Source organism: Perna viridis, chromosome 2 (assembly GCF_037379345.1).
Source record: "Perna viridis isolate PV_CMFRI_1.1 ecotype Kerala chromosome 2, ASM3737934v1, whole genome shotgun sequence".
NCBI lineage: Eukaryota > Metazoa > Mollusca > Bivalvia > Mytilida > Mytilidae > Perna > Perna viridis.
Window position 1 is genome coordinate 7,968,481 of NC_142446.1, and position 20,375 is coordinate 7,988,855.

Genomic DNA, 20,375 nt, shown 5'->3' on the forward strand with positions numbered 1-20,375 from the left:
AAAGGCCAAAGGCCATGTGAGCTATTGCCATCACTTGGCATCTGTCTTGGTCGTTGTCCGTCGTCGTTGTTAACAATTATACAAAACTCTTCTCCTCTGAAACAACATGACTGATTAGATCCGAACTTGGTATGAATGTTTCTTGGGGTATCCTGCATAGAACTGATGTGGGGATTTTTGATTCGTCGAAAAACATGGCCGCCATTACTTAAAATAGAACATAGGGGTCAGACAGTAGTTTTTCACATATATCTCCTAAACCGTTAGGTTTATCCAAATTCTTTCAATAGCTGAAATGATCCATATTATTAGGACTACAAAAGTCTTCAGACTCCTTGCAAGAGTTTTTGCCCTTGACTTTTTTTTTAATAGTTTTCAGTCAATATCTTGAAAACTATGATAGATTAAAAGAAACTTTCAATTGTTGAAAAGATCTTGTGATAGTCCTACCAAAGACTTCTTTAGTCAAAATTGTTGGACAACTTCTTGTTTAATTTATTGCCTTTGAAAGGCAAAATTGAAGAAGGTGAACAATTCAGGCTCCTGGGACCTCTTGTTTGGGACTCATTAAATGAGTTAGAGAGAGTTCTATGATCAGATAAAGCTTGCCTTCTGCAATTAAAACAACCCTTTATTGTAAAAATGATAATTCTAATTTATTTTATATGAATGTCAAAGGAAGGGAAGTATGATACTTTGGAACCAAGGACTAGCTATATTCTCTGCTATTTTATGAAGAACTTCTTTTGTCCGACAGTCTCATGGCATGTCTGTTTATTTTTTTTTATGGTTGAATGTATCTTTACTTTCAGAGAGTTGGGAGAACAAGAGGCTTTAAAAAAACAGAATATTAATAAACTAGAAAGTGCTGATGAAGTAACTAAGATGGTTCAGGAAGAATTAGAAAATTACAGGTAGGTCACGTCACCATGCTGGCTGAATGTAAGTCACATCATTATGCTAACTGAATGTAAGTCACATCACTATACTGGCTGAATGTAAGTCACATCACCATACTGACTGAGTACAGGTCACATCACATACTGACTGAAAGTGTCACATTACTATACTGACTGATGGTAGGACACATCACCATACTGACTGAAGGTAAATCACGTCACCATACTGACTGAAGGTAAATTACATCACCGTACTGACTGAAGGTAAGTCACATCACCATAGTGACTGAAGGTAGGTGACATCACCATATTGAGTAATTGCTGAAGACAATTATACGTATAGGGCTGTTCTATTAAAAAATATGAGGTACCCGGGGAAGGCACTTTTTCACCAGGGGAGTCACCCATAGAAGTTCCATTGAACACCCACCCATATACAAAAAATAAAAGTGCCTCCCCGTATCCCTCGTTTGTTTTACTTGAACAGTCTGTAGTACATGTTGAATTACCATTCTTCACCTTCAAAGCTCCCTTTTTTTTAATGGATTTCTGATTTATAATTCTTTCATAGTTTCAGGTGTTACAAACCTAGAAAATAGAAAGAAATGGCATATAACATGTAATAGTGGGATTGTTTATGTCATGCATGAATAAAAAGGAAGAATAATAGTATTCTAATTATGAAAATTTTGTATCAGTCATATTAATTTTTGTAAAGGTTTGAGTCACGGGATGACACCAGGTATAATTAATTTGATGTGTACTTTTGGTCTTAGTGAGCTAAAAAAAAAATGTCTGCTTAATACATGTACTACTAATTCAGAATAAAATAACAATTCTATACTGGTAATTTACTGTCTTTGTCTGCCTTGGTGTCAGCATTGTTCTTGTTGTCAGACATTTTGTGCGATACCACAAATGGAAGGCTGATATTGATGTTGGGGATTGTGACTTGAACAATTGACCTTGTTGGGATAATAAATGCATGGAATAACTAATTGTGAAATTGCATGACCCATATTTGTTTTCAACTCTATATAACTTGGTTATACACTTCACACCATTCCATATTCCTACAGATTACAAAGTGAAGACTTAAAGAAAGAAATTCTATCAGCTGAAAGAGATTTTAGATCCCAGGTATATATCTATTTTATTTTAAAGACATCTAAAACATTAAAATATAATTTTCTGTCTACTAATATATTTTTGTGGTTTTCAATTTATGAAATTGTTTAAAACATGATTATAAGGAATAGTTCTGATTTTATTTGTAATTTTTTTTTATAGAAAAAAGTATATGATTTTTTTAGATTTTTTTCAATGATGGTTTCCAGACAGTACTGCAAATTACATGCATTGATCTCCATTTTTGATTCATTCAGAAATACTTTTGTGCATGTACATTGTCATTTTTAATTAAGAAAATGTAATTTAGTGATCCTCAATGAATTCACTAGTCACACAGGAATCACTGAGATTACAAATGATTGTTTAGTTAAAATTCAACTTTGGGATGGCTAAACAGAAAGTTAACCCATTTCTATTTTAAACTTGATTTTAATGCAGTGTATATGCTGCAGCAGTGAAACATTCTTTTATGAACATGAACAATTTAGTTTTAATGTACAGGTGTATTTGCAAAGAATTGATTAAAAAACAACAAAAATTGTTTACTTCAAACTCATTTCATTTATTTACTTTTATGAGAGAAGTATTTTCAGGGCTAAATCCAATGTCAATTTTAAGGGTATCCTTTCTGTAACTATATTTTCCATTTGAGATGCATAGAAGCCATTTGTATTTTTTTTATTTCTTTATGAAAGAAAGATAAGTCGATGGTTCACTTTGTATGACCGGTTTACAGACATATACATATAAAAGAAAGACAACTCCATTTTATTCTCTAATAAATTGAACTTTAATATAATCTATGTTATCTCAATGAGAAAAGTGATGAATAAATGTATGAATCAGTCACTGAACGAAGCATTGCTTGATTATTGTGCTAAACTGTAGCACATAGAACTAGAAATATATGACACAAAATCGTACATAGGAATGAATGAAACTGAACATAATGAAATAGATTAGACACAAGGGAAAAACAAACCCAAAATTATAAACTTAGACACATACAAAATGATTCTTACCTCAGAAAAGGATGTCTTAAATGTCTTGTCTTGGTCATATAATCTGAGTATAAAACAAAGACTTACCGTATTAAACTAATATGGAAACAAATGATTCTTCCATCTTATAAATCCAATATACCTTCTTTTTTCCGTACTTTCTCTAACAGTCCAATCAGATGGCAGATAAAGAACATAGGAGTATAAGGATAGATAATCAAAAATCAAAAGTACTGAAGTCCAGATACCATGGAGAAGAATGTTGTACAGTCCAGGTCACAATCAAAGAAATCATTGCAGATTGTCATAAAAACAACAAATACTACAACCCCTCCTGTGAATGATGTCTCTGTTCTATATATTTCAGTGCATCTGTCATATCTTAAACATTTGTAAGATAACATGCACATGTCTTTTGCAGATCAGATCAATCTTTTTTGCTCATAAGAATTTATACATATTTTTTTCAGATAGCAGCTAATGAGAAGAAAGCACATGACAATTGGGTATGATTGTTGATTTGTCCATTTTTTGAGACATTTTATTTTAAATGTCACATCATGTTGAGTATATTAAGGAAAAGTCAGGAAGATTCATAGGTTCTTATACACATGTGTAGTGAAAAACTGGAGTATCTTTCATAATTGTGAGAAATTTAATCCTTTCCTATTTATAGCACAGTTTAATGAGGGAAAGATGTAGAATTTTACACGCAAGTAGGAAATATGTCAGATCATTACTGCTTTTGTATAAGAACCTTTTTCTTTAGTTTTACATGTACCACTAAACAGTTTTTGGAAAACTATGTCATTATTGACTACCATGGTCTTTGAACAACATCACTGCTAAAACAGTTTATGACATCAGTAATACAGCCAGTGAAATTTCATTTAAATACATACTTGTGACCCAATCTGCTGGAAATGCAGGCAAGAAAAGAAAAAGTTTAAGGACATCAGTCATGGATTTGATATACTGAAATTAACAACATTACCCAATGCTATAGTGCCTGGTCTGTAATTCAAATGAAATGAGTAATTTCTTCTTGTTTTATAGTTGTCAGCGAGAGCTGCAGAGAGAGAACTTAAAGAATCACGACATGAATGCTCTGTTTTACGCCAGAAGTGAGTAGATTCTACTTTCTGAACACATTTCTTACTATTTTGGTTGAATTGATTGGGGATAATCATTAAGATATAATTTTGTTCGTTGGTTTGAGCTTAAATTGCAATAATTAGGGCCCCGCCACTTTGGTTGTTCTATATTGATCATTCTGTTTGTCTGTCCATCTGTTACAGGTTGTGTGGTCTTTAACTGTTTTGTCTTTTGATGTAGGCTTTTGATATTTTGCATGTTGGTAGATCATCTAAAGACGATGTGTTGCATACCATGGAGATTGGCTTATGACCTTGAACTTTGACCTGAAGGTCAAATTCTGATTTTTCACTGATAAATTCGTGTCTGGGCTGTGACTTTTTTGTCTTTCAATGGAGGGCTTTTGATATTTGGCATTTGGGTAGATCACCTAAAGATGATGTGTCGTGTACCATGGATTTGGGCCCATAACCCTGAACTTTGACCTCAGGGTCAAATTGTGGGTTGTTTTTTTTCAGTGACAAATTTGTGTCCAGACTAACGTTTTAGCTCACCTGGCCATCACTTGGGATCTGTCGTCGTCTTTAACAATGTCTTCAAACATCTTCTCCTCTGAAACTACTGAATATATGTTCATGAAATTTATAATGATTGTTCGTTAGAGTATCCTGCACAAAATGAATGTTTGAAATTTTGATCGGTTAAAAAACATGGCTGCTTTTACTAAAAATAGAACATAGTGGTCAGACAGCAAATTTTTACATATATCCCCAAAATTGTTAGATTTAGCCAAATTCTGACAGGGTAATAGTATTCAGCATGATGAGATCTATATGTGGTCAAATTTTGGTGAAAATCTGTTGACCCATGTTGGAGTTATTGCCCTCTTTGGACGTTTTTTTGCTGTTTTTGATGTTATTACTTTCAAAAATCTTCTTCTCAAAAACATCTTTACAGAATTCAATGAAAGTTGGTAGTCTTGTTTTTTAGGGTATCCTAAGCAAAATGATTTTTGATCGGTTAAAAAACATGGCCATCGTTACTAAAAATAGAACATAGGGGTTGGACAGTAGTTTTGTGCATATATCTCCAAAACCTTTTTGTTTAGCTAATATCTTTCAATTGCTAAAATGATCATTATTATAAGGCCTACAAAAGTCTCTAGAGATCAAAGTTGGTAGATGACTCCATGTAAGAGTTATTGCCCTTGAGAGGAGAAAAATGACAGGGTTTATTTTTTACAGTTTTCAGCTACTATCTTGAAAACTATGATAGATAGAATGAGACTTTCAATTGCTGAAACAATTCTTATTATAAGCCTACGAAAGTCTTCAAGAATCAAAGTTGTCAGACGATTCCATGTAAGAGTTATTACCCTTGAAAGGCAAAAAATTATGTTTTTTTGCAGTTTTATGCAATATCTTGAAAACTATTATAGACAGAAAGAAACTTTCAGTTGATGAAACAATCCTTATGATAAGTTCTACCAAAGTCTTCATGGAGTCAGAATTGTCAGACAACTCCTTGTTAGAGTTATTGCCCATGAAAGGCAAAAATGTTACCAGGTGAGCAATTCAGGCTCCTGGGGGCCTCTTGTTTATCCTTTGATGTGGGCTTTTGATATATGCTGTGTAGGTAGATCATGCAAAGATGATGTGTTGTGTACCTTGGATAGTGGCCTATGACCTTGTACTTCGACCTCAAGGTCAAATTCCTTTTTTTTTTTTTTTTTGACAAACTCTTGTCTAGGCTGTAACTGTTTTGTCTTTTGATGTTGGCTTTTGATATTTGGCATGTGGGTTGGTTGCCTAAATCAAATTCGCATATATGGCTTAATTGCCACGGCAGGGCCCACAGAGATTGATTTCATCTCGATGATTTCTAGTTTGATTTGTAACAAGCTTTTTGTTTCGTTGGTTCTTTTGAGCAAACCAGGTTAGTTTATATAACCTGGCTTGGTAATATGACATCATTAACATTGATTGGTCAGCACTCTGTGATTATAAAAATCTTAAACAAAATAATGTTCTGAATAGGAATCAATTATCAATATTTGGGACTATCACCCTATAGGAATTTAATGATAAGGAATATTTCTTATTTTTGATCATGGAAATAACCTGGTTTGCTGCAGTTTACACTTATGAACAGTGAAGCAGTTCATAAACTTAAAAACTGACCAAAACGAGGTTAATTTGTGTAACATGTTAAAAAAATATTCTTTAAATAGAAATATATGGCAGCATGTCATGATTTAAAAAAAAAAAGACATATAATGGATTGGTATAGACCTTGTTTAGGTTGAACTTGAAAGGTAACTGCATTTAATAATATCTTTTTTCCCTGTTGGTCATACGTTATAAGTGAAGAATTTACTGAGAATACTCTAAAATGCTTTCAGTACTTTTCATGAAACCTGTTATTTGTTTATTTCTATTGATGTAAGCTCCTTCTAATTTAGGTTTTTCATTTTATATTTGGAGTTTTAGGTGCTTATCCATATGAAAACTGGGCAATTTTCTCTTACCAGACCATAGCTCAAAAACGCTTCCAGCAATTTCCGTGGAACTTTGTTGCGTTTTTTTATGAAAGCTCTTTTTTGATATTTATAAATTTTGAATTATGCATTTCAAGTTCAGCTTTTTTTCTTATTAAAAAATTAGGTTATTTTCTAATTAATTATAATAATAATAATAATAGTAATAAAATCTTTATTTCAAGAGGGTAACACAGTTAGTTTACAAGCTAATCTTCCCTGAGACTCTCACACACAAAAACTATATCTACTAGAAATTAAAAATAAACAACACAACACAAAAACAAAAGCTGATTTGACAATACCAAATCACTTTAAGATAATACAATATAGAACATTTAAAAAAAGTGTAAGCAGCAACAATTTTCTCTTTTAAGATACTCTATTCAAAAGTGTTAAGGTACTTCTTTAGATTGATTTTGAATGAGTTGTCAGTGGCTCGATTACATAAATGTTTGGGTAACTTATTCCACAAGACAGACCCAGAATGTATGAATGAATGTCTGAAAAGTTCAGTTTTAATTTTTGGGATCATCAAATTTCCTTGTTCAGAATTTCTTAGTGAATAAGGTTTGTTTCTTGAAACATAGTTAAACTTTTCTGATATGTAGCTTGGTGCTTCCCCATGCAGAGATTTATAGATTAATAGGTATTTGTGATATTTAATCCTTGTTTCTACTTTCATGATTCCTAATTTTTTGAACAAGGGTTCTGATGGAGAAAAGGGTATCTAGAATGAGGTGGACAGCCTGTTTTTGGAGTTTAGGTTACAGACCACCAATTCAACCAATGAGCATTTGGAACGTACGCAAAAATAGTCCTACGCAGAAATTACCCTTGTTCCTCATAGTGCTGTGAAAAAAGTTCTCATCTTATTTAAAAAATTTAAACAGTTTCTGAAAGGAAAAACATTTCTGTACATTTTATAGGTGCATTTTGCTTCTTGTGATGTGAAGCCTAATCTCCATAATGATTTTTAAATATACCCCTATCTTGTGAAAACACTGGGATTTCCCATGCTATTTATAGACCCTTCACTTCCGGTGACCAGTACTGCACTGCAAGTCTGCTAACCCCACATGCCATTCTGAGGATTGTGAGCTGACATATGTAGAATCATGCTGATATATAGTCCTCTGCAGGTTAAAGTTAAGGTAAAGTCCAGAGAAGCCATTGAATATTGTGAAATTAGCATAGAAGCCTATGGAAAGTGGAATTAGTGGTTTTTAGCCTTTAAGAATTTTGTCTAATCCTTCAGAGCCACAGCCACTCCATACAATACAACAGTAGTAATTGATTTATGTCTGATCCATACATTCCATAGCATGTATTTTGTTTGATGGGTATTGTTTAGTCATGATTTGATTTTTTTTAGGGCACAGTCTAAATGCTCTTAATTACCATTGTTTAATCAAATATATTGACTTTAAGTATAAAGACAAGCTTTAAGGACAGGCCTTTCACAAGTTATGATGATTAGGAAAAATTAAATAAATTGTAGCACAATGGAAAAAAGGTGATTATGTGACACAGATTTGTTAATTTAGTATTTTATTTTTTATTTTTTTTCACTTATTTTAGTAAGAATGCTTAACTGATTTTATAGCATCATAATTAGGCAGTAACTGAAGATATGACAACATTTGTCACTCACTATCATCTGTATGATAATCCTCACACCAAATACTTTCTCTAGTTCTCTAGTAGTTCAGAATATTCTTCCTTTATGGGAAAGTTAGGCAGGAAATATAACTGTTCCACAATAGAATTAACAAAAGTAACTGACCATATGCTAAATTGACTAAATTGTCCTTGTTGATTAGAGATGTGAATTCTAGTATCTTTTTCTGAGGTTTTACTACAATGTTTATTACCAAATTCAATCAAAATATTTAGTATAACCTGTTCAAAAATTAGAAACATACCTTAAACAAATTCCAAATCATCTGCAATTACTGCTTAAGCAAGACAGCAAGTATAATCTTTTTCAATATAGATTAACAGATTTAGAGAGAAGATTGATGCATGGTCCAAGTGGATTGATCAGACCTTTACCCACTAGAGGAATGCCCCCTCCTGGTAAGTGACTTCTGTCTTGTGTAAATGATAGTTCATCACTATTTGTTATTGTTGATGATCAAAACTACATAGATGCTGCAGACAGGTTATCGACAGACTTATCACATAACTGGTCTTGCCCCAGAGTATTTATCAAACATTATACAGCCTTATATCTTAAATATACATGATTATAATCTCAGGCAACAAGTCAACAGTAATAACATATGTTTGCCTGTTTGTAATACTATGGCATATTCTAAGAGCTTTATACCCTCGACTATTTGACTCTGGAATCAACTTCCTACATCAACAAAAAATAGTCCATCTGTTGATGTTTTCAGAAAGAGACTGAATTCAGCCACCCCTGGAGCTCCTGAATATTTCAACACAGGCAACAGAAAAGAGAATATATGGCATTGTCAGTTGAGGTGTAAGGCTAGCAATCTGAATCATCATTTGCAGCTTCATCACCTGACTGACAATCCAAACTGTCCACACTGTGGAGACATGATCGAAGATAATTTTTACTGTTTTATGTTTTGTCCACGTAATCAAATTCAGAGGTTGTCGCTGCAGAACATTTGTGCTGAACTACAGATCTATTTTAACTTACATAACATACTTCATGGTAATTTTCTATTATGTTTAATTAAAATTATTTTTTGTTTCATAATAACAAGAAGAAATTTTGATACACTTTTTCCAAATTATTTCCTTCCTGCTTTTTACATGTATTTAGATGACAAAGTGTATAATTTAAAGTTTCAAAGATAAATTAATTTGGCATACATTTTTCCACTAAATTCTTATTCTTTTAATTTATGCAATACACAATTTTAAATTGTAACTGAAAGTAATTAATTATTTATTTTAGAAGAATACTAATAGTACTTACCATAACAGATGATAAAATTATTAGCCAACTTCCAAGAGAAACAGAGTTATCTTTCTTTCTATGTATTCTTTTCTAAATGTCTAATATGTTCTACATAATGCCACCATGTAAATGCCTTGTATGGAGAGGATATATATAGACCTAGCCTGCTGTCCAATCCTATGGAGTAGATATATATAGACCTAGCCTGCTATCCAATCCTATGGAGAGGATATATATAGACCTAGCCTGCTATCCAATCCTATGGAGAGGATATATATAGGCTTAGCCTGCTATCCAATCCAATGGAGAGGATATATGTAGGCTTAGCCTGCTATCCAATCCAATGGAGAGGATATATGTAGGCCTAGCCTGTTATCCAATCCAATGGAGAGGATATATATAGGCCTAGCCAACTTCCAAGAGAAACAGAGTTATCTTTCTTTCTATGTATTCTTTTCTAAATGTCTAATATGTTCTACATAATGCCACCATGTAAATGCCTTGTATGGAGAGGATATATATAGACCTAGCCTGCTATCCAATCCTATGGAGTAGATATATATAGACCTAGCCTGCTATCCAATCCTATGGAGAGGATATATATAGGCCTAGCCTGCTATCCAATCCTATGGAGAGGATATATATAGGCTTAGCCTGCTATCCAATCCAATGGAGAGGATATATATAGGCCTAGCCTGCCATCCAATCCTATTCATAATTTATTAATAAAATATTTTTAAAACAAATAGATCATCAGAAGTAATTCCCCTTTGTGGTAAGTGACCTATATCCTCAGAAACAATACCCCCTCCTAGAAAGTGGTTTGGTAAGTAAGTGATCACATTCTACTTATTTAACTGCTGTTCATTCATTCTTCTGTTCAAAAGGTACAACTGGGAAATTATTCATAGGAATAATCTGTAATTTGGTAAGCATTTTCATTAATTGAATCAAAACTTAAGCATGTTAGTGTTCCTCTGCCTTTGTGACTTTTGTCTTACAGTTAACTGATTGTTTTAATTTTCAGGATGGGAGCATTTCTGTCTGCAGACTGTGTGTGGTCAAGCAGAGTTTGACCAGAATCTTTATACTGTTTCTGATGTCTTATTCAGAAGTGCATGTAAATAAGCTATATCGTTTTGTTTTTATTAACAATTTAAAAGTTGGATATTCTGTTTATTGAAGGTATGATGAATGGTCCACCAGATCGACCAGGTTCAAGAAGTGGGCCTTTTCCACCCCCTCCAGGCATGAGGTAGGTATTTCTGTACCTTAAGAAGCAAGTATTCAGTTTCAGACCTGGTATGTAAATGCCCACAGTGGTTTATCGTATGTCTGCAGAAAAATAGTGAACATTTCCAACTATTTAGACTTGACTGTGAAAAACTAGAACAAATTGCTAAAATACCATTTAGTCTATTAATCAGTCCTTTGTAATTTATCATTATACTCCAGTACAAATCTACTGATACTAGAGAAGGAAAAAAGATGAGTATGCTGACGGATTTCATTAAAAAGAAGAAAAAAAAACAAAACTTTTTTTTACATTTATCATATGTCTGCAGACATATTTTTCATATTACAATTACACAGAAAGTTTACATAAACCTGTTCAAAAACTTTTTAAAAAATGTACTGACTAATAGTTTTAAAATCTAAAAATACATTAAAAACTAATAATTTGTCATTAATTGGAAGTCTTATTTTCACAATGATTTCCTTTAAAGTTATCCTGTGATTTAAAAAATGTATGTGAAATTTCAATAATTATGGAAAGTGAAAAAAAGAAGACAACAAATTATGTTTTAACTGAATTTTTTCAATTGTTTTATGAGCTCTTGCATATTTACACACAAAACTTCATAGCATTGATTTTCCCACCAATTATCTCCCCTTTGTTTATCTACTTCCTTTTGAAAATAAAAACTAGTCCATGAGGATTTTGAATTCTTTTAAGTCATTTACAGAAACTGTTCACATTCTTTTTAAGTAAAAGTATTTTGATTTTATCATCTCTAGCTAGTGTTAAATTGTTTCCTAAACTATTAAAACCCTTAAATATGATTTAATTGAAGTGGTAAAATTTATGCGGCCATTTTTGTTCGAATTACCTCACTGACTTTGCTTAATCAAGTTGCCAAATGAACAAAACTAGAAGCAGGCATTGTCAGTAATATTATTTTTAAAAATAAATATTACAATTTTGCACTTGACATTTTCTTGTAGTCGGTGGCAGTTAAAATAATAATTTAAAAAACTGAAAACTGCTGCAATTTTACAGTGATTTGAGGTGTACAAATTCAAATAATCTATATAAATTGATGCAGTACATGCATACTTTGGTCTTTATATGTCTTGAATGACGAATAGTACAAAATGTATCATTTGTTGCTTCTAGTGATGTATCAAACATGAGCAATAATGATATGAAAACGTACCATTAATGACTGAAATGGTATTTAGGGCCATATTTGTTAATATCTTACCATATCAAGTTGCTCATTTGCTATTTACATTGAACCCCTTGGAAATTATAGTTTAAATTTCCCTCCTTATCGATGTTTTAACTTACAGGAAAATCTTGTATGCTACATGTATTAGATAATATTTACCAATGGGCTTAATATTTCAAATAGTTCAATAGATTAAACTTCTGTTGTAGAGATGATGATATGAGAGGATCACCAGTAAGGTTACCTCCCCCTGACAGAAGATCAAGAATGCCACCTTCAGATCCTCGTTCACCACCACCACTAGATAGACATGGAGGGCCAAGATTGCCTCCACCAGACCCTAGATCTCCTCCTCCACTGAGTCGAGGACCTCCTCCTCCAATGGATGGGCGAGGACTGCCAATTGATAGAAGGTCACCACCTCCATTTGACAGACATAGAGGCCTCCCTGGTTATCGGATGCCTCCTCCACCTGATATGCTTCCTCCTCATTTACGAGGACCACCTCCTCCTCATACATCTCCTCCCCCAGGTAGTATTTTTGGTTTAGGGCTTTAGTTAACTTGATGAAAATAGTCTGGCTCTTAGTTTTTTTGGGGGTTTTTGATCCTTCAGGATCAAAATACCTTATGTCACCGGTCTATCAATGGAACTTCCCTACTTTTTCTGAACACTACACAAAAATATAGTCCAAATTTTGTGGATATTTATGCTCCATTTAAAAACGTCTTCTGAAATGCACTACTGAAACTTCTTTTGAGAGAAACTCCTTCCATCATACAGTCGAATGGGCCAAACTATTTTATATGCATCATCTATTTTGAAAATCTCCAACCTTTAACTTGTTCCTCCTTCAATGTAGGGGGTGTGGAGAGTGGCTAGTGGGGTTTGTGAAACAATGAGTCATTCAGTCCAGCACACTTTCAGAATCTTTCATACACAATTTTTATAAAGTTCTAGACTCACTAGCATCATCTAGAATTATGAGGTTAACTAAAAATCATACATTACTTCATGCATGCATTAATGAAATTAATTGATTATTTCTCAAAGCCTTCCAGAACATTTTAAAAACATACTACAAGTAATCAATTAAATAAGTCATTATTTCTGTTTAAGTTGCAATGTCATAATTATGTTATTTTTAACTAGGCAGAACAAACAAAATTACGAGGCCAAGCAAAAAAAAATCTTTTAACAATATCTAAAAAATACAAGACCTAATAGCAATGTTTTGAAAATTTAATGCATTGTTAAGTGAATGACTCCTACGAACAATCTACCCTTTATACCACTTTGGTGGCTCATTATGTTACCCTGGTCACTGTCAAATATAGCTACAAACAGTCCTTATGTTCTGCATGCTTGATCATGATGGCTTCCATAGCCTATCTCAGATTTTAATTAACTAAGTTCAACTCCTTTAAAACCATCTTTCTACAACAACTTGCAGTACTGCCGGTGCTGCTCAAGTGATTACCCGGTACTAATGTGACAGTATAAACATTTAGGTTACAGACCACTAATTGCATCATCAAGTTGGAATGTATGCAAAAAAAGTCCTACACCTAGGTACAAAGTAGTCCCTTTAGCATGCCATAATTAAAAAAGTTGACAATATTTTTAAATGAATGAACTTTTTTCATAAAGGGAATTTTATTCAGATAATTTTGAGCCCAAAGTATGCTGCCTCAAACTTAAATAAACTAATTTGGTGGTGCTATAAATAAAGATGGTCTAAATAAAGAATTTTTAGGATTCCCCAGGCTGAGTGTCAGTGCTGCACTGCAAGGTAGTAAACCCCTTGTGAAATTTTGAGTGACATAGCAGTACATGTGTATGTTTCAGGTGATATATGGTTTTGGTTAAGTTAAACTTAAGGTAAACTACTGAGGATCCCCTGAAAATGAGCAAATTAACATAGAGAGTAATGGGAATCTGAATTAGTGGTTTGTAGCCTTAAATTATCTTTTGAACTTCATCAACATTATTGATCAGTAAATGATCCTGCCATTCTATTTGATTGTTTCATTAATCAAATTAAAACCAGATACTATTTCAGTCTTGTAGATTTTAAAAGTTTTGTACATTATAGAAACACGGTATTCATCTTTTAAAACAGTTCATAGTTACTAAAAATATATATTTATACCTTACTTGTGCATTTAGCAATGTACATTTTTTTCATTTTGAGCCTTTTGACTATTTTCTACTGTCTTTTCCCTGGTGATTGGGCCTGGTTTCTTTTTCCCTGTTAATGGGCCTGGTTTTTTTCTCCCTGGTGATGGGCCTGGTTTTGTTCTCTCCTTGTTTCATTATTTTTTCTTCATAATTTTATCATGAAAGTGTACAGTTTTATTTATTGTTTAGCTTGTCTAGGTAAGTATCAAAGATACACCTTACCAGTGTTTTATTTACAAAAAAAAAGAAATCTTTGTACTATGGTGGAATTGACTTAAATTTGATCTCTTACTAGTTACTGTTTATATTCAGATTCCCCTTCAGTAATGAATAGTTTAAATCATTTCTCCAAACTCTATGATTAAATTTAAATTTTCAACATGTGAGCATGATAAATTTTAATTTTACTGTAGAGAGTGGAGAAATAATTTTGATCAAAAGTAGTCCGAAGGAGATTTGGTTTCTCCCATGAAATTTTTAGAAAACTCAAATGTAAATGGTGGGAAAACTCTCACAGATATATGCACTTTTTAAACACCTACTTATATCAGAATTTTTTAATTAGTTTTGTTCAATAATTTGAATAGGTAAAAGAGCTTATACACCAAGTATTTATTGATAATTACATTATATATATATGACTATTATCAGCAATAAAATTTGTAAGAAGTAATTTTTCATAATTTTGTAAATAGACACTCTCTTCACAACTCCGGTTTACTGCTTTACATCAAGCTATGTATGGTGATGAGATATTACTCTGGGACATTTTTTATCTCTAGTTTACCTGGAATCATGAAATAAAAAAAAAATTCAGACTCTCTGATACATGTACTTGTAATTACAGGGAACCCCCGTCTCAGAGCTCAAGATCCAGAAGTAGACCCCATCCCAAGACAGTCAAGTCAAGTTTGATGTAGACAAGTGTGGTAGACTGATGAGTTGTGTGATCTAGTCATCAACTTTATATAGTACTCTGTCCTTACCATCGATGATTAAATTCTAAATGATAAAAGGAAGGACTCACAGTGTAGATTTCATGTTATATCAACTGGTGAAATGATAGAACATTGGAATGTGTCATGAAGATCAGTGTTAGGTATTCAATGAAAAGTTAAATCATTGCTCAACAATATATGATTACTGAACTGTGTGGAAGGGGTGTAAATGTAGAATTTGTGAGAATCAGTATAAAATAGGATGAGATTGATTGTGGTGATGTTTCTTTGTCTGTCTCAAGCTGATCACATGTTGTCTGTTGTCTTATTATTCCAAGCAACAAAGTTGCGAAGGGTATAATGTTTTTGACCTGTCCGTCCGTCAGTCCATCATCAGTTGTCCTTATTTTTTTTCTAAATGCTTGCAGATATTGACATGATTTTTGGTATATAAGTTCACCATGATAAGTTACAGGTCAAGTTTAACTTTCGTTTAGCTCCAATGATTTTTGCTGAAATTATGGGCCTTCAACATAGCAAAATTCACAAAAATAACAGTTTTCCTGACTTTTTTTCTGAACACTTGCTAATATTGACTTGATTATTGATATATAAATTCACCATGATAAGTTACAGGTCCAGTATGCGTTTTGTTATGCTCTAATGATTTTTACCGAAATTACGGGCCTTGAACTTAGCAAAATTTACAGAAATAACAGTTTTCCAAACTTTTTTTCTAAACGTTTGCAGATATTGACATGATTTTTAGTACAGAAATTCAAAATGATAAGTTACAGGACAAATTTGTAGTTAATTTTGCTCCAATAATTTTTACCAAAATTACGGGCCTTGAACTTAGCTATATTCACAGAAATAACCAGACTTTTTTTTCTAAATGCTTGCAGATTATCACATGATTTTTTGGTATATAAGTTCACCGTGATAAGTTATAGGTCAAGTGTACGTTTTGTTCCACTACGATGATATTTACTTTGGATTAACTAAAACTCAAAGAAATCACAGTCTGGAGTTTAAAACTACCACTCAGAGTAACAGAATTTAGTAAGAAGATAAAGGTCTAAAGCCTAAAAAAACACTCTTATTCCTTTTTTTATTGGGGTCCTTCTACATGTATTTCTCTTACAAACAAATTTACTTGAGTATCCAACATTGGGATGTGTGGGGTATGTGAGCGCTCTCACTAAGGTTCTTTAATAATGAGACATTCTATTTAGAATGGTATTTTGATATTGAGGATGTTAGAATGAAATAAATAAACCTAACCAGGTCATTAGTTACAACAAGAGAAATATAATTTCAAACACATCATGTTACTTTATTTCAAAGTATTAACAAACTTTGGTCCTTTTTTAACCATTATAAATGGTTATATAGGTTCATTTAGATATGAAGTAGACTTGATAAGAAGATGTGTTGTGTATGGGACCTGTGAACAGGTCTGATAATACCTATATTATCTCTGACATTAAATGTCTTTAAATAAAATACACATAATATATACAGTGGAGCTAACATAGGACTTCCAATATACTATCGTTATAAAACTCTTTAGAATGTCTCACACATTATATTCCAGTTTATTAACAGTACTTAAAATACATCTACCCATGAAAATGAAGCAAATAGTATGGAGAAGGCATTGCCAGTGAGCAAGCATGGCATTTCTATTTTACCAGTATATGTATAGATATTTTTAGGTCTCAGTGTTAGTGACAAAAAATTGTAGGTGCATGAACTGTAGTCAGCAGAGATTGTTGAGTATTTATGTCTTTCAAATAAAAATCATTATTGAAATAAATAAATTATTAACAATTTTTGTTTTGAGTGGCAATGCACTTATTTATGAATGTTTTTATCTATTACAAACTCATTTTAATATTGTTTGTCTACTGAACTGAGTAAAAGTAAATTGATCCTGATATGCTATAAAATAAACATTGTATGTATATTTAATCCCCTTTTGTTATTTCAGTTAGATTTTAAGACGTTCATGGCAACATTTAGGTTTAAAAAGAAACATTTTGCAGTATTTAATAGTGTGTTGTAAAGTACCAGACATTCCATTAATTTTTATCTGTACAAATTTTGTCAAGGATATGTATTTTTTGGCAAAAATTTCATAACATTACAAATAAATACAATTCTATTCATTCATTTTTATTAATAGTTCCAATGATTTGATGTTATATTTTTGTTGTTCAATGCTTATGGTTGAAGTCCACCCTTTTTCGGTGAAGGGAAATTTATGCATAGTAGATTTTTCTAATTTCATTATGCTAGGTAGAATCCTGTAATTTATTCATAAAGGTGTGAAGACATATAGAAGATTTCTTTGAAAGTTATTGATTTTCTCACCTATGGCAAGAAATTTTAATTCATCTTTCAATGCTGTAAAAGAAGAACAAAAGACTGTTGTATCTAATATTTTGTTAAGACAATCAGATCTACTTCCTGTTTACCTATAATACAAATGTATAACAGTTAATCCTATGTTATTATCAGAATGGATCAGGTAGAATTATTATGACACATTTTCATGGTTTGGAAAGAGTCTTACAACTAATTTTATAATCTGTAGACAGCTCTGACTTTGTTCTGGTGTCAGGGGTGGACTCAAAATTTTTTTTTTGGAAAAAGGGGAGATCCAGAGGCATTCCAGAAAAAAACTCCAGAACCCTCTGGATCTACCACTGAGTGTGATCTTCAATAAGGTTCAGGTATGTCCAATATTTTTTTTTAATTGTGATCAGATACAAAACTTTGATATAATTGTTTACTATTTAAAATCATGTATTTATCTGATTACATGTACTATGTAACATTTCCAAATTTTGTTAAAATCTAGAAAGTATTGAAGAAGGGATTAACTATTTTAGAAAATAATTCTTCAACTTTGTACTTATTCCCTTATGCTGCACTTAAAAATATCTCACTATGAAAGAAGTCTAAGATCTTCATAGGGACCTGTTAATGCCACAGTCTGGTTATCTTAAGCATTCAATTGCTATTCCAAAATTAGTTGGTATTACTTGAGAAGTGTACATTCCCTACCTATTCCAGAATAAATTGTCCTATGTTTAGAAGACCATGACCTGGTTTTATTTCATTTTTTCTATGTACTATTTCGTTTCTTTTCTTCATGTTTTGAAATAGTACATTTATCAATCTGAAATATCAAAGTAACTATTGTTGAAAATTTGGCAAACTAAGTAAAATGTCATAAAATTTTCTGATTTATTACAGAACTTCAAACAGTGCCCTAGTATAAATACAGGGTAGTTATGGAAGGACAAGGTGGCTGACACTTGGACTTTTTACTATGTATGGTATATAGATTTTTTGGTGTCTAAGTGGTTGTGATTTATGTTGGCTTTTTTCTTAAACCAAAGGATGCCTTTGTTTTACTAGTATTACAGAAGAAAAAGTTTGTGTATCAAGAATTTTTGACAGTCCAGTAAGTGAATATTTCCCTGTTTTGATCAAATGAAGGTATGAAAATGTTATTATTTCCGAAAGTCAGGAGACTTGGACTATCTCATATGATATAGTGTATACAGACTTATGACATCGTAACAGACTGCACTCCTGATAATTGGAGCAAGTGTGGGTTTATATTCGATAGAATTAGGCATTTAAGTTGTCAAAAAATTGGAGGGAAATTGTATGAACTTCAAAAAATGTCAGTCATTAAAAACATGGATAATATGTGTTATATATACTAAGCAAGAAAGCCTATAAACCCCATATTTGCCCTCCTGCGTGGCTAGAAATAAGAAATTAGATATTGAGAAGTTTTTTTTGTTGGTTAAATGGATGATTTAGTAAGTTCAATCACATATACAAGTATATCATCTTTCAATGATTGTTAAGATATCCTTTGGTCTCTTTGCTGGAGACCTTTGAAAAAAAAAACAAAATTAGCATTAAATATTGGCATTTTCCAATTTTGTTGTTTTTGGCGGATTTTTAGCTTCCTTAAAACTGAAAATTTGATGAAATGGTGAGATTTAAAACCATATTTAAACAGTTTAATCATCCATTTAACAGTCTGTCCGTGCGAGACCCGCCAGGGTAGTCAAGGATGTTAAAAACTCTCATAGTAGCATTTAACTGTTTGTGTTACTTTTTTTTTCATTCAATACAAACATAATTTTTTTTGTTAAATAGGGAAAGAATGTGGCTTGTATTGTACTTTGTCCTTTATTGATTAAAATAGGATTAATTGACAGATTAGGTTTAAAAATTTATATGAAGCATTTTTCAGGTTTTTTAAATTTTGGTAATTGTAAATTTTAATTGTGCATTATGTACAATTACTTTTCCTTTTACATAAAATGACATATTAAAGCATGTTATTTGTATAATACTTTAATTTGATTTGCAGTAAGCCTTCACTACAAGTTATTTTGGACAAATTAAGTTGCCACTGGTGATGTCATTTATTTAACTTTGATAAGTTTGCAATCTGTGATTTAAAAATAATATCTAAGAAAGAATAAAATCTAAATTTGGACTGGAATTGTTTTGAAATTAAATTATATGTATTGTTTTTAATTTTTGACTGAATTATGCTTGCATTACCAACTATGGTTCAAGTAATGCTTGATCATAAACAACTTTTGTGATTAATGAAGCATCAGTTGCTTTTTCCAGTATATTTGTGTATATTTAAAGAAATATTGTCTTCCATTATGCTATATGGATTTATGGTATTGCATTATAAGGCACCAACCATTTTATTAGCAAGGGGTGGGGATATCTAAACAACATTTTTTTACTCATTAATTGAAAATTACTTTAAAGGGCAGATTTTGTAATGAAGATATTGATTTTGGTTGCTGCTGAAATATGAATAAAAATTAGTGTGCTTATGTGAGAAAAAAAATTCTTATCAAACCTGTCCCCCTCCAGATAAATGTGGTTGGTGCCTAAATTAACAATGATGCTAAACTATTACTTATTTTCATTTTGTGTGTGCTTTGCTTATCACACACATTTTGTTGTGATATTATTATTTAATTTATAATAATAATAATATTAAGAATAACTCTTCTGTTTGGTTAAACATTTAAACTTGAGTATACATGTAGTTATATTTTCATTAATTGAACTGCTATAGAAATGTCATGCACCCAAAGAAATAACATATTACTGAGATTATGGTCCTTTCTTTCTTTACTGT

At 31.9% G+C, this 20,375-nt stretch overlaps 1 protein-coding gene across 3 annotated transcripts in view; it reads left to right on the forward strand.

Annotated features, from left to right (window-relative positions):
* Positions 1-17,002, forward strand: part of LOC148623517 (uncharacterized) — a 58,817-nt gene extending 41,815 nt beyond the window's left edge. For 2 of the 3 annotated variants that reach the window (XM_088565373.1, XM_088565374.1), the window contains exons 20-27: positions 813-914; positions 1,979-2,039; positions 3,502-3,537; positions 4,088-4,155; positions 8,659-8,741; positions 10,786-10,855; positions 12,263-12,585; positions 15,082-17,002. In XM_088565373.1, coding sequence (XP_088421499.1) covers positions 813-914; positions 1,979-2,039; positions 3,502-3,537; positions 4,088-4,155; positions 8,659-8,741; positions 10,786-10,855; positions 12,263-12,585; positions 15,082-15,149 — 811 coding nt within the window. In that variant the 3' untranslated portion in view covers positions 15,150-17,002. The remainder of the gene's footprint in view (positions 1-812; positions 915-1,978; positions 2,040-3,501; positions 3,538-4,087; positions 4,156-8,658; positions 8,742-10,785; positions 10,856-12,262; positions 12,586-15,081) is intronic. The other variant, XM_088565375.1, reaches the window with a different exon arrangement.
* Positions 17,003-20,375: the final 3,373 nt, after the last annotated feature.